This window comes from Octopus bimaculoides, chromosome 7, assembly GCF_046866305.1.
Source record: "Octopus bimaculoides isolate indiv1 chromosome 7, ASM4686630v1, whole genome shotgun sequence".
NCBI classification, from domain to species: Eukaryota; Metazoa; Mollusca; class Cephalopoda; order Octopoda; family Octopodidae; genus Octopus; species Octopus bimaculoides.
In genome coordinates, this window is record NC_142934.1 from 57,387,597 (window position 1) to 57,401,986 (window position 14,390).

General features: G+C 36.2%; 1 protein-coding gene across 10 annotated transcripts in view; it reads right to left on the bottom strand.

The window, feature by feature from the left end:
• The window catches only part of LOC106879046 (apoptosis-stimulating of p53 protein 2), a 252,795-nt gene that overhangs the window by 18,041 nt on the left and 220,364 nt on the right, over positions 1 to 14,390 (bottom strand). For all 10 annotated transcript variants that reach the window (XM_089355355.1, XM_089355356.1, XM_089355357.1 and 7 more), the window contains 2 exons: positions 6,201 to 6,477; positions 1,839 to 2,038 (listed from right to left, as the gene is read on the bottom strand). In XM_089355355.1, the coding sequence (XP_089211481.1) occupies positions 1,839 to 2,038; positions 6,201 to 6,477 (477 nt within the window). The remainder of the gene's footprint in view (positions 1 to 1,838; positions 2,039 to 6,200; positions 6,478 to 14,390) is intronic.

A 14,390-nucleotide genomic window follows, 5' to 3' on the forward strand; every position in this document is an offset into this window, starting at 1 on the left:
AACATTTACAACTAGTTATAGTTACTAATAACAATAATAATAATTTCTAACATAAACACAAGCAAAAGCAGTTTAGGACAGGGGTACAAACATATTTAAATTGATCCCAGTACTTGATTAGTACTTATTAACTTCAAGATGAAAAACAAAGCTGACCGTAACATGATTTGAACTCAGAAGTCACCATTGTTACTGTCATCATTATCATTATCCTCTTTGTCATCAACACTGTTTTAATGTCTACTTTTCCATGCTTCCATGGTTCAGACAGAATTTGTTGAGGCAGATGTTCTTCTTGTCATCCACCCTCAACTGTTTCCAAGTAAGGTAATATTTCACCAAGACTGGATATGTCATCACACAATATAAGAAATAAAGGACACTGCTTGTATGACTGTGCTACTTGTTGAAAACCATCATGTAATATAAAGACAAGGAGACACTAAGACCCCTGTCTATCCACCCTTATGTGTGTGTATACACACACACATGTATAATGACCTTCTTTCAGTTTTTGTCAACTAAATCTGCTCACAAAGCTTTAGTCAGCCCAGGACTACAGTAGAAAACGTTTGCCCAAAGTGCCATGCAGTGAGACTGAACCTAAAACCATTTTCTTGGGAAGCAAACTTCATAATAATACAGCATCCACTAAGGCATTCTGTTTCTGGCAAAGAGAGAACTTCTAAACCACATCTTCGTATCACACCTTACCATCATAAAGAAGGAAAGAGACATGTACCCAGGATACATTCCTACTTTAGCAACGACAGAATGATGATGATTTGAGCATCTTTGGTCATAAGTCTGTTGTATCAGAACTGACCTGGATCTAAACAAAAACATCAATTTTAAGTGTCATTCTAAATATTTTGAAGGGTAGATTTACATAAGTGAAAGTAACTGATTTGATTTTGAAGAGAAGAAGGGAAATGAATAGGCAGATTATGAGGTCCAGTGAAAAAGAAGAGTTCTTTCATATTTCATGTATTTTTGTTGCTGACTAGAGTCAAGTCAACCTTAGAGCTATGATGAAAAACAATCCAGCCATTATCATCTCTTTTCAAGGAATATTTACAACTACATTACCTATTGTGTTTGTCCTTCTCTTAATATAGTGTTTACAGGATGATTTCATCTGAATTTTTAGCAAATTGAGAGAAGGCAGAGAGAAACGTCCTTTGGGTTTTAAGTGTACAACTTTAGTGTGGTATATAAAGAGAATATATATATATATATATATATATATATATATATAAAGGGTGTCTGAGAGTGGAAAGAAAGGCAAAAGATTTTCATTCAACAAATTGACACCATCTTTATTCTTTATTTCCTGGATAATGATAGGTAGTTTTCTCGAATACACATACAGTTTAATGTCTAAGTACATCAACAAATACAGAAGACAACTTGTGATATGACAATTGCAGCATTGCAGACACTTGTTAGCCATTTAGTAACACACAAATACTACTAACTTCACTTAAATATTTGTTTGTAATATGGTGTTACAGGTTTTGTTGTGTGAAACTGTGAACTGGTCATTGACAACATTTCATTGCATCAAGTTACAAACAATAAATGCTTAAGTGAAGTTAATCTCTATGTATTTTTGAATGACTAACACATGTTGTTCATGCTGCAATAGTTTAGGTTCAACACATGGTCTCAGATCAAATCACTTGCCTGGCAAGTAGACCTCCATAACTTTTGATATGTTTCCTCTTGTTAAGGCTCCCTAGCATTCTGTACTTGAATATTAGGTTGTGACCCACCCATCAAACAGGGTGTTAATTCTATAAAGTAAAACTTGCAGAAAAGTAAAATATTTAACTTACCGCCAATTTCTTCCGTAGTTTGTCCAGTTCAATGGCAGCCATGGCGTTGGGGTGATCTGGATTGATCTTACCATTTATTGTAAATGCCCCAATTCGTATCTGCTCAAGCTGTTTTGTTAACTGATCCACCTTGGCTACAGCCAAAGCTAATTCTTTTTCTTTCTCAGTGAATAGAATTTTTATGGATTCCAGTTCAGAATCTGAAGACATAAATCAATGGTTGTTATTTAGAAGAATCACTTATAATGTGGTAGAACATAGTTTCAAAACTTTAGTTAATGTTATCAATATTCTCATTATACAGTGAAGATAATTTGGGAAAGTGGCTGTTCCCAACAAATGTTTTCTCTATGATATTATCACATTAACGATGTCCTTTTAACTATCAAACAGAACATAGTAATTGTTCTTTTACACAGGAATTAGTAGGTGATGGATAGCTGGATGGATGGATGGAAAGATGGCTAAATAAATGGGCAGATGGAAAGATGGCTAAATGAATGGGCAGATGGATGACGGGTGGATGGACGATTGGATGGCTAGGTGGGTGAATGTGGGTGGATAGGTGGATAAATAGGGGAAAGAAAGAGGAGACAAAAAAAAGAGAGAACTAAGTTGCACATCATCGCTAAGTGAGATATTATAATACAAAAGATAACTGCTTCACATCTATAACAGAGAAGTAGTAAAAACTTATGTAACTTGTAATTAGTAACTACATGACTAAACAATATAACGCTGTTAAGCCAGTTTCACTAACTGAATAGTAGAAGCTGATGAGATGATCGAATGAATATTTGATTACGTAACAAAATTCAATAATTCTCACACTACTTTTTATTTTTTATTACATTGTGAACTGTAGCACTGTTGTAGGTTTCCAGCCTAGTATGTACACTCATCCTGCCCCTCTTGTTAACTTTTACTGCATTTCTCTACTCTTCTCTCTCCCTCTACACACACACACACACACACACAATCCATCGTTATTATTATTTAACATACCCTTTTCCATGCTGGCAAACACACACATATATATATGCATGTAAAGTACACACACATGCTTGCATAGAATTTACATCAACCAAAATTCACTCATAAGGTGTTGGTCAATCTTAGGTTATGGAAAGCATTAGCCCAAGGTAATGTAAAGGATTGAACCCAGAGACTATTGACTGCAAAGTGAACTTCTTAAACACACAGCCATACCTGACTAGAGGTCAGCTATGAAAGAGGTATGTGATCCAGTGCATAATATATGAGAGATGCATGTCACAACCAATGAAATTGCTTTATGTGACAAGAAATTAACAAAAGAGATGATGGTTGCTAAAAGGTCACAATCACTAAAGGATTAATTTTCTTATTGATAATTAAAGAGAAATATTTATTTTATTGATTATTAGTGTTGTACATGTATTTACCAGGGCTGTAAGATGGGTGGAATAGGATTGGCAAATTTATATATTTGCATATTGCAAGAGCAATTAATATTTTTAAATAGATGAATGTCATTGCTACTTCTGAACACCCAGTTGTGAAGTTACTGTTGAACTCCAGGTCAGCTTTGACTAAGCAGACTTATGAATAAAAGTATTCCAGCTATGACCATTCCACAAGATATTGCATGTCTAGTACTACATTATCCAATGAGTCCTCTTTTTAAAACTGTCATCATCATCATTTTAACATCCACTTTTCCATGCTTGCATAGGTTGGACACAGTTTATTGAGGTAGATTTTCTAGAGCTGGATGCCCTTCCCGTTGCCAACACTACTGTGTATAATTAGAAGAGCTGGCTCCTATTTCTAGTAAGTCAACCAACAAAAGAGCAACTCCCAAACTGGCTCATCTTGACTGTGATGTAGGAGTAGAAGCCATTGTTGGACAGGCAGACACAAGCAAGCTGAGTATTATATATCAAGTCCAATGGTACAACCATTTCATTTTTTTTTTCTTTTTGTCAATGAATTTCTATTATACCATTATCTCCAATGGAAGAAGATAATAACAAAAGAGGAGAATGGTACAACTGAATCTAGTTACTTAAGCACTGACATGAATTATTCTTTCATGTCTCAGTATAATATTGAAACAATTTCAAACATCAATAATAGCAACTGTGTTATACACAGAAGATAGAAAACTGAAATAATTCAGAAGACATGAAAAATAAAAAAGTAAAACCATTTTGTAACAATTGGTTCTTTGCTGTCAATATTTCTTCCAAGTAAACTACATTGTGACTTTATCATTTATCTTTTACTTCTTTCATCAGTTGTTAGACCGTGGCCATGCTGGGGCACCAACTTTAAGAATCTTAGTAAAAAAAAAACATCAACGCAGTATTTATTTCTTTTGTAAAACTTGGTACTTATTCTGTTAGTCTCTTTTGTTGAACTGCTGTTCCAGGGATGTAAACACACTAACACCGGTTGTCAAGCAGTGGTGCGAGACAAACAACATACAGAAAAACACACACACACATATATGGTGGCTTCTTTCAATTTCCATCTACCAAATCTACCCACAAGACATTGGTTAACCCAAGGCTATAGTAGAAGACAGTTTCCTAAGGTGTTACACATCGGGACTGAACTAGGAAATGTGGATGGATAACAAACTTCTTATCACACAGCCCATGCCTTTTTTTTTTTTAACATACTCTCCATTGAACATTGATAAAAAGATGAGTTTCTTAGACACAATTTTAACCATAGAAATAATACAATTAAGCAATCTTCATTATTTTTACACCTGACCAAAACATGTCCTCTCACAACCCCATATTTTCTTTCCTATGATCCTTCTCCGAGCATTAGATTCCTGACTGTCTATCTGTGGTTAGCCACCAATGTTTCTAAGGATAACTATTCCAGAGAGACTAAAATCACAGATACAAGGCTAACTAGATTTACATCCATATATTTTCCATTTCCATACTAATAATTATTTTCTTTATACATACATGTATATGCATGGATATATCATCACCATCATTATCAACATAATTTTTATATCTGCCTTTCCATATTGACATAAGTTGGACAGAGCTGGTTGAAGCAATGTTTTATGCTTGATGCTCTGCTTGAAGCCAACCTGTTTTTAGTTGTCTTGCATAACATCTAAGGATAAGATATACTTATTCCAAAAATCATATTACACAGGTTATATATGTGCCATAGAGATATGTGCGTGTGTATACACACACACACACACACATTTTATATATTCTTTTACTTGTTTCAGTCATTTGACTGCAGCCATGCTGGAGCACCACCTTTAGTCGAGCAAATCGACACCAGGATTTATTCTTTGTAAGCCTAGTACTTTTTTTATTGGTCTCCTTTGCCAAACCACTAAGTTATGGGGACATAAACACACCAGCATCGGTTGTCAAGCGATGTTGCAGGACACGGACACGGACACACACACACACACATATATATATATGATGGAAGTTCCTGTCAAAGATAACATACAAGTGTTCAGTTTTTGCTGAACAACCAGTACAAATGATTTGTTAATAGAGATCAAATGTATGTGCTGTACATTAACTTACTACCTCCTTTAAACTGAGGTTGTCTGAACAGGTGCACTGTGTACCACATGTCAGGTGTCAAAGTGATTGCAGAGAAATATGAGATGAAGTGTTTTGCTCAAGAACACAACCATGCACCAACCAGTCGAGGAATTGAAAACATAATCTTGTGATCGTGAGTGCACACCCTGACCACTAGACCATGCACCCTCAAACACACGCAACATTATATACATCAGTTTAAGACAGAAAAAAAATGTACATCAGTGTGTGTGTACAATATATATATATATATATATATATATATATATATATATATATATATATATATATATATATATACACACATGTCATTTGTATCAGTCAATCACAATGGGCTTCCAATTCTTTCTTGGCAGCTCTCTTTGCTTCCATCCACATAAACGCAAAAACATGCAGACATTCACACACACACACATTTATATATATATATATATATATATATATATATATATATATATACAATTAAGCCTTGGGAGAGGCATTATGCCTCTCCCAAGGTTTAATTGTATTTCTTTCAACACACGTATCCACATCAAGAATCTTGCACACGAAATACACATATATATATATATAAATATATATATATATATATATATATATATATATATATATATATATATATACACATACACACATACATATACACACACACACAAATGTAAAGCTTCTTTTGACAATTATAAACAAACTACCACCCTTGAACTTAAGGTTTCCCCTTAATGTAATGATACCAATGAAACTTAAAGAACAAGTACCAATTCTGATCAGAAGTACTCACTTAGATTGCCATTGTTCAGCTTCTGTTGTTCAGCGTGACCTTTCAGAGCTTTTAATTTCTTCAGTTTCAATTCTTGGGATTCAACCCTCTCTCGAAGTTTCCGAAGCTGGTCATTCTCGGCGATCGTTTGTTGGTGTTGAGCATCCTGATTCCGTAAGTACTTCAAGCGCTGCTCTTTGGTTAGCAAGATTTTTTGTTGTGCCTCCAGCTCTCTCTGCTGATGAGCAGAAATCTCTTGTAGTTCTCCAAATGTCATATCCACTCCACCATGTGGTAGCTATAAAAGAGTTAAACATTTCATTGTAAATATACTTTTTAAGTATGGCAGATGACAGTACGAAAACAGAACAATTCATATGTTAGTTCTAAGACAATACAAATTACGTTTTTTGCCTCACATATGCTCTGACTGAACAAATGTGATCAAAAGCATGCTAGCTATGACCATCACTTCATATCTAGGACTACATTATCCATGTCATTTCTGTTTTAATACAGTAAGATTGTGTTTATGGGAGATTTGATTGCTATTTCTAGCAAGTTAGGTAACTATCTAGAGCAGTGATTGCCAACCATTTTTTGTCTATGGACTCCTTTGATTCCAATTTTACTCAAGTGGGGGAGACCCTCCTAGCCATTCAATGTCCTATTAAAGTTTTATGATTAAACATTATTAGGAATTGTATAAAAGAATGTTTGAATATGTTGTGTATTGTAGAAATATAACCAGTTTATTGCACATAAATTCTAAGAACAAAATTTTATATGAACCCCACAGGCCATATGGACCCCAGTTGAAAACTACTGGTCTAGAGGAACACTTGCAGACAAAGTTGAAGTTTTAGTTCAAACTTGGTACAATTTGTCCCCTGAAGTACATTTAATGTGAAACCAAATATTTCTAATATGTTTAAGTAATTTTGTGTTAAACCTTTTTATTTGAAATACACTACCCTAGTTTCAATTAATTTTAAGAATATTGAAAAATTCATTTAAATAACTGTTGTTTGGAACTGATAGAAAGCTTCAGTTTAGATCACTTAAAAAAGTAGGATTTTGTGTTATAGAACTAGGTACAGTCTCAGATGAGTTGGTATCAAAAAGGGTTAAAATGTTAACACTTCATATATCTGATACATATTCATTAACACTTTAGTATTCAAATTATTCTGTCAAATGTATTGCTTATTTATTCACATTGTTTTGAATTAATCATGTATTGTCTTATAGCTTTCAAATTTTGATGAGTTAACTTAATTTTTAGAATGACATTGTAGGGTAGGTTTGAGAGGCCAGATCTGGCCAGTTTGAATAGAAAGCAGGTAGAAAATTTTGGCTTGATGTGGCCAGTTTAAATGCTAAAGGGTTAATATGTTTATAGTTTAATATGTGGCTTTAAGACTAGAGAGTAGTGACAGTGAGTGATGTGATACAATCATGTGTTTATTTCTCTGCTTCACATGGCTGCTTCAGTTTCACTTACAGCCTATGTAGTGTCCTGGTATGTGGTGCTATTTGCTTGCATTTACAAGTAGTGAAGATTTTGGGGTTTCATGTTGTTTTTTTAAGTATTCATTATGAATGAAGAGAGAAAAAATATAGATGTTTTCTCAGTAAGCAATGAAAATCATAAGACAACACATGTAAGGGAGAAAAAAAAATCCATAGCTTCTTATGAAAGGAAAGTTCCACATAAGTTGTTGATACATGAAAAGTTTTCTGTTTGGTTTGTCAGTAAAAACAATTTGATAAAGGTTTCTGAAAAGTATAGAATTTTAAAATCAGTCTAACTTAACTGAAAACAAATTTTTCAAAAAAATTAAAGAAAATGCCATCAAAAACGACAAAAATTGACAAGACACATTTCAAAAGTAGCTGATTTATGAAACCTGGTTCAGCAGTTGAGCATAAACTCAGCAGAATTACTGCAGAACATAATTGAGCAAATTGTATTTTGATTATAGCAATTCATAATGTGCACACTGAATAGCAAGAATCCAAACAATAACATAATCTATTGATTCTCAATACATTCTGATAGATTTGAACAGGAATGAGTTGACTGCCATTGTTTTCTATCATTGGAGAACATGTCTTCTCTTTAGACATGTGATTCACTGATGTAAGGAGACTTTGAGACACCATAGTGTTTCAACTTTATTGTATCTCTTTAGTGAAAGCTACCCCAAGAGTCTAACAAGAGTTCTGACTTATTTATAGGAATCAGCGAACAAATTATTTGGGCTTCATAGCCAAGATCATCCAAATTCAAAATTAGTAAAGGATATAAAGCTTGGTAGTACTGAAAGGACTAAAAGCCTTTTTTTTTATGTGAACAGTGAATACAACTCTGTATCTAAGCTGAAGGTGACAAAATTTTCTCATTGATGAGACAGCAGACATTTCTATTCAGAAGCAAATTGTCCAGTATCATGGTGAAGATAAAGAAGAATTATATGAATACTAATTCTATTTTGTCTTCTCATTAATAAAGATTAAAGAGAGAAAGAAGATATAAGATGAAAGACAGTAAGCAGGGAAGTTGGTAGGCCAGTAGGTAGATTGGTATGGTGTTCATGAGAGAGAGAGAGAGTAGGAGTATGAGAGATTAAAAGAGAGTAGAAGTGGGAGTAAGAGAGAGACTGAGAGAGAAAGACAGTGATGGGCACTAAGAGAAGAGTGAATTAGCAGTTGGTGATATTCCAAAGTTCATTGAGGTGCTGCACAATTTATTAGAAAGCTTATTAAACAATAGTTTGTTATTAGATTAAGTGGATTAAGATAGAGGCAATCGTATATAATCTCAAATCTTTATGAATCTGTAATCGGCTCCATTACCTGCAGTGCACTGAAGACAATAAAATGCGATGAGAATTTCTTTCATTGTTTCTGATATGAGCAATAATTGTTCTATGTGAGCAAATATGACAGTTCATTTGTAATTAGGGTTAGAGTTACTTTTGTGATTAACAAACTGCTTGAAACAAATAGTTTTAAATTGTTGCTACATCAAACTTGAATGTTTTATAACTATGAGAGAAAAATAGATATCTTAAATTCAGTTTAATTATTCCTTACATAGATACATGGGAAAAAAATTGTAGGGGAGAACAGGGTGTTGAATAACTCCCAATTAAAAGGAAGAAAAGCAAAATTGATTCCAGCAGAATTGAACTCCAAACACAAAGATATGTAGCTAAATACAGCAAAAACATTTTGTCAAGTCATTTACCAATTCTACCATCTACCTTCCTCCATTGATATAGTGGAAGCCATGAGAGCCACTGCTTGGTATTGCATCAGGCAAATAAAAATAATATTAATAATAATAATAATAATAATAATAATAATAATAATAATAATAATAATAATAAACTGAGCAAGTATAAAGATCTTGAAATAAACTGAGCAAGTATAAAGTATAAAGATCTTGAAATAGAAATTAGCAAATTGTGGAACCTGAAGACTAAAACAATACCTGTTGTCATAGGTGCCCTGAGAATGATAGCAAAAGGGGCTGATTGCTACCTAGCTCAGATACCAGGAAACCTCAAAATGACAGAAATTCAAAAGATAGTGCTCATGGGAACTGACCATATCCTATGCAAAATACTTTCTATGTAATCTCAAGTTTTAAAACAAACACATAATTTTCTTATGGTTTCTTAAACATTCTATAGAACAACACTATACATTCTCTAGAACAACACTGACATTGAACCTTACCAAATGTATGAAGCCTTTCAGAGGTTTTCTATATATATATGTATATATATATATATACCGGAACAAAACTGTCCGATGAACGGGAACGTGAAACTCAGAGTAACAGTCTTTTGTTATATTTCTGCTGCTTTTAAATAAAGTATATATATATATATATCATCATCATCATCATCGTCGTTTAACGTCCGCTTTCCATGCTAGCATGGGTTGGACGATTTGACTGCGGACTGGTGAAACCGGATGGCAACACCAGGCTCCAATCTAATTTGGCAGAGTTTCTACAGCTGGATGCCCTTCCTAACGCCAACCACTCAGAGAGTGTAGTGGGTGCTTTTACGTGTCACCTGCACGAAAACGGCCACGCTCGAAATGGTGTCTTTTATGTGCCACCCGCACAAGCCAGTCCAGGGGCACTGGCAACGATCTCACTCGAAAATCCTACGGGAGCCAGTCAGGCGGTACTGGCAACGGCCACGCTCAAAATGGTGCATCTCATGTGCCACCCGCACAAGAGCCAGTCCAGGGGCACTGGCAACGATCTTACTTGGCTTGCCGGGTCTTCTCACGCACATCATCATCATCATCATCATCGTTTAACGTCCGCTTTCCATGCTAGCATGGGTTGGACGATTTGACTGAGGACTGGTGAAACCGGATGGCAACACCAGGCTCCAGTCTGATTTGGCAGAGTTTCTACAGCTGGATGCCCTTCCTAACGCCAACCACTCAGAGAGTGTAGTGGGTGCTTTTACGTGTCACCCGCACGAAAACGGCCACGCTCGAAATGGTGTCTTTTATGTGCCACCCGCACAAGCCAGTCCAGGGGCACTGGCAACGATCTCGCTCGAAAATCCTACAGGAGCCAGTCAGGCGGTACTGGCAACGGCCACGCTCAAAATGGTGCATCTCATGTGCCACCCGCACAAGAACCAGTCCAGGGGCACTGGCAACGATCTTACTTGGCTTGCCGGGTCTTCTCACGCACAGCCCATTTCCAAAGGTCTCGGTCCGTAGTCATCGCCTCGGTGAGGCCCAATGTACGAAGGTCTTGCCTCACCACCTCAGCCCAGGTCTTCCTGGGCCTACCTCTTCCACGGGTTCCCTCAACTGTTAGGGTGTGGCACTTTTTCACGCAGCTATCCTCCTCCATTCTCACCACATGTCCATACCAGCGCAATCGTCTCTCTTGCACGCCACAACTGATGCTTCTAATGTTCAGCTTTTCTCTCAAGATACTTACACTCTGACGGGTATTCACATTGACATTACACATCCAACGGAGCATACTGGCTTCATTCCTTGCGAGCTTACGTATGTCCTCAGCAGTTACAGCCCATGTTTCACTGCCATGTAGCATGGTTGTTCGTACGCATGCGTCATACAGTCTGCCTTTTACTCTGAGTGAGAGTCCCTTTGTCGCCAGCAGGGGTAAGAGCTCTCTAAACTTTGCCCAGGCTATTCTTATTCTAGCAGCTACACTTTCAGCGCACCCACCCCCACTACTAACTTGGTCGCCCAGATAGCGGAAGCTATCGACTACCTCTAGTTTTTCACCCTGGAATGAGATAGAAGTTGTTTCCTGTTTGTTTGCAGTCTTTATTGCACCTGAACATCTGCCACAAACAAAAACTAACTTGCTAGTTAACCTGCCTTTGATGTTGCTGCACCTCTTATGTGTCCATAGCTTGCACCGCGTACATCTTATAGAGTTACTACCTACTCCTTTTCTACATACTGAGCAGGGCCATCTACCTGAAGGGGTTTGTGTTTTATCTACCTTCCTACTTATTAGGATTTTGGTTTTAGCTAGGTTGACTCTAAGGCCCTTCAATTCTAGACCTTGCTTCCACACCTGAAACTTCTCCTCTAGTTCTGATAGTGACTCCGCAATTAGGGCAAGGTCATCAGCATAGAGGAGCTCCCAGGGGCAACCTGTCTTGAACTCCTCTGTGATTGCCTGGAGGACTATGGTAAATAATAGGGGGCTGAGGACGGAACCTTGGTGGACCCCTACCTCTACCCGGAATTCATTGCTGTACTCATTTCCAACCCTCACCTTACTGGCAGCATCTCTGTACATGGCTCGCACAGCTCTCACTAACCATTCTTCTATCCCAAGTTTCTTCATTGACCACCAGATAAGGGATCGGGGGACCCTGTCAAAGGCTTTCTCCATGTCAACGAAAGCCAGGTACAGAGGTTTATCCTTAGCTAGGTATTTCTCTTGCAACTGTCTCACTAGAAATAAGGCATCAGTAGTGCTTTTACCTGGCACGAACCCAAACTGCATCTCATCTAAATTGATTCGCTCCCTAATTAGTTGGGCTATGACCCTCTCTGTAACTTTCATAACCTGATCTAACAGCTTGATGCCTCTGTAATTATTTGTATATATATATATATATATATATATATATATATGTCACACTATTTGGCATTACTTCTATTAGCGTCAAGTTAAAATGCCATCAGGAGTTGATTTTGCTGTCTTTCATCTGCTACTGGCAATGGCGGTGTAGTGGAGGTGATTGTGAAGGATGTGTCCTTTGTAATGAAACAACTACGAGTAACAACATTGGAATGAATTCAAGCGGTTAGAATTCCCCAACCTATTTGAAAATCATTATTATATTAATCGATGAGCTATTTATGTCACATGTGACATAAACATACATACAAAGCAGTAATGACGTAAATGTAAACTGACTGAGGTCATCAGATAATCATGCTGTGCAACTGTAGTAACAAAGTTATAATAGGCCACTAAATCATTTAAAAGCATGAGCAGGAAGTTTTGAAATAAAAAAGATAGGAGGAATATTTTAATTTTCTAACAGAACTTTAGACACGCCTGCATTGTCCCTGAGTGGAACACCTTAAATTTAGGTGACTGACTAAATAATCAAAGGTACTTTAAGGTGAATAAGAAAGGTGGATGATAAACTATGTGAAGAATGTCACCTGTATCTAAGAGGAGTGGAAGCAGAGGGGAGAAGAAAGCTACAGAATGGCTTATATAAATATTATGTAATGGTGTGTGTGTGTGTGTGTGTGTGTGTGTGTGTGTGTGTGTGTGTGTGTGTGTGTGTGTGTGTGTGTGCATAGTATCTCAATTCTTGACTGACAATGGGGCAATGTTAGTAGTTTGGTAAATTATAGGCACCTTTACGAATGATTACAAGCATCTGCATAATACAATATACAGCATTTCACTTTATTATTACTATTAATTTATCAATATGTTTAATGGAACTTAAACAACAGATTTTAAACCCCTTTGTTTATAGGAACTAAAACAGGGTTTTAATTTTAGTGAAATACAGCAGCAAAATACAAGATTTGTTGCAACAAATCAAGAATCTTACAAACCAAATACAAAAGGCAAAATTTATCAGATAGTCTTCATCAATCAGTGTTATTCAAAGTGGTGGTCCATGGACTGGTGCCAGTCCATGAGCCATCAGCTGCAGGTACGTGGTGAGTTTCCAGAAAAGAAAGAAACATTATAAAATGCATATGTAATATTGTATTATTTGTTTACAAAATAAATATAAGATAAAAAAAAATTGTCAACTTTTATTATATTCATTATATATATTGTTTCCAGTATAATTATTTCTAAGAAATATTACCAGTCCTTAGAACATTGTGGGAGGCAAAAAAAAAAAAAAAACTGCCGGTATGCCACATCAAATAGTTTGAGAAGCACTGGTCTACAGTGACACAGTCCCTCACCTTCCGACCTAAATTTACATTTACAGAATGGAAGAGAAAAGAAGATTACAGGAGAGATAGACTTGACTATTTCAAAACGTAAGTGTAGAAAGCCAGTCTTATGTATTATAGTCTTTGCTATATTGCATATGTCTGTTAGCCAAATGAGAGATTCAGTGATGGCCAGGTCTAGCATTTGTTATGACTCTGAAGTTTCTAGTAGCATGTTGTTCATGTTTAAGGGTGACAATGTTTTGTTCATATGTAGTGACTGAATCTCTGTGTGGTAAATTGAGGTAAAAATTGGTCTGAGAGTATTTTTGAGGTCTCTATCTATGGAGGCAGTGTAGGTTTGTCACAGGGTGTCGACAATGAATGTGGATGATGCTTAAAAGGGAAAGCTAGAAAGGAATGAAGTGGCGATATCATCTACATAAGAGTGAATATTGTTGGTAATGGCATGTAGGACAGTGATGCATACAAGGAAGAGTTTTGAGGATAACTAAACTTTGGGGCACACCAGAACTGAAAAACTGTGGTTCAAAGAGAGCACCATCAATTCATGATATCTAAGGATGGTAAATTCATTGCTGTAAACAGTGGCAGCAATGTAAAATTGATGAGTGTGTAACTGGTTTATATTATCAACTCAGTTTCTCTGGGAGAATTTTAACAAAATTTCTGTGTTTAGATAAAACTTCATTTCAGTGGAAGATTTATCTCCCACCTGTTCAGTGCTAAACAAATACT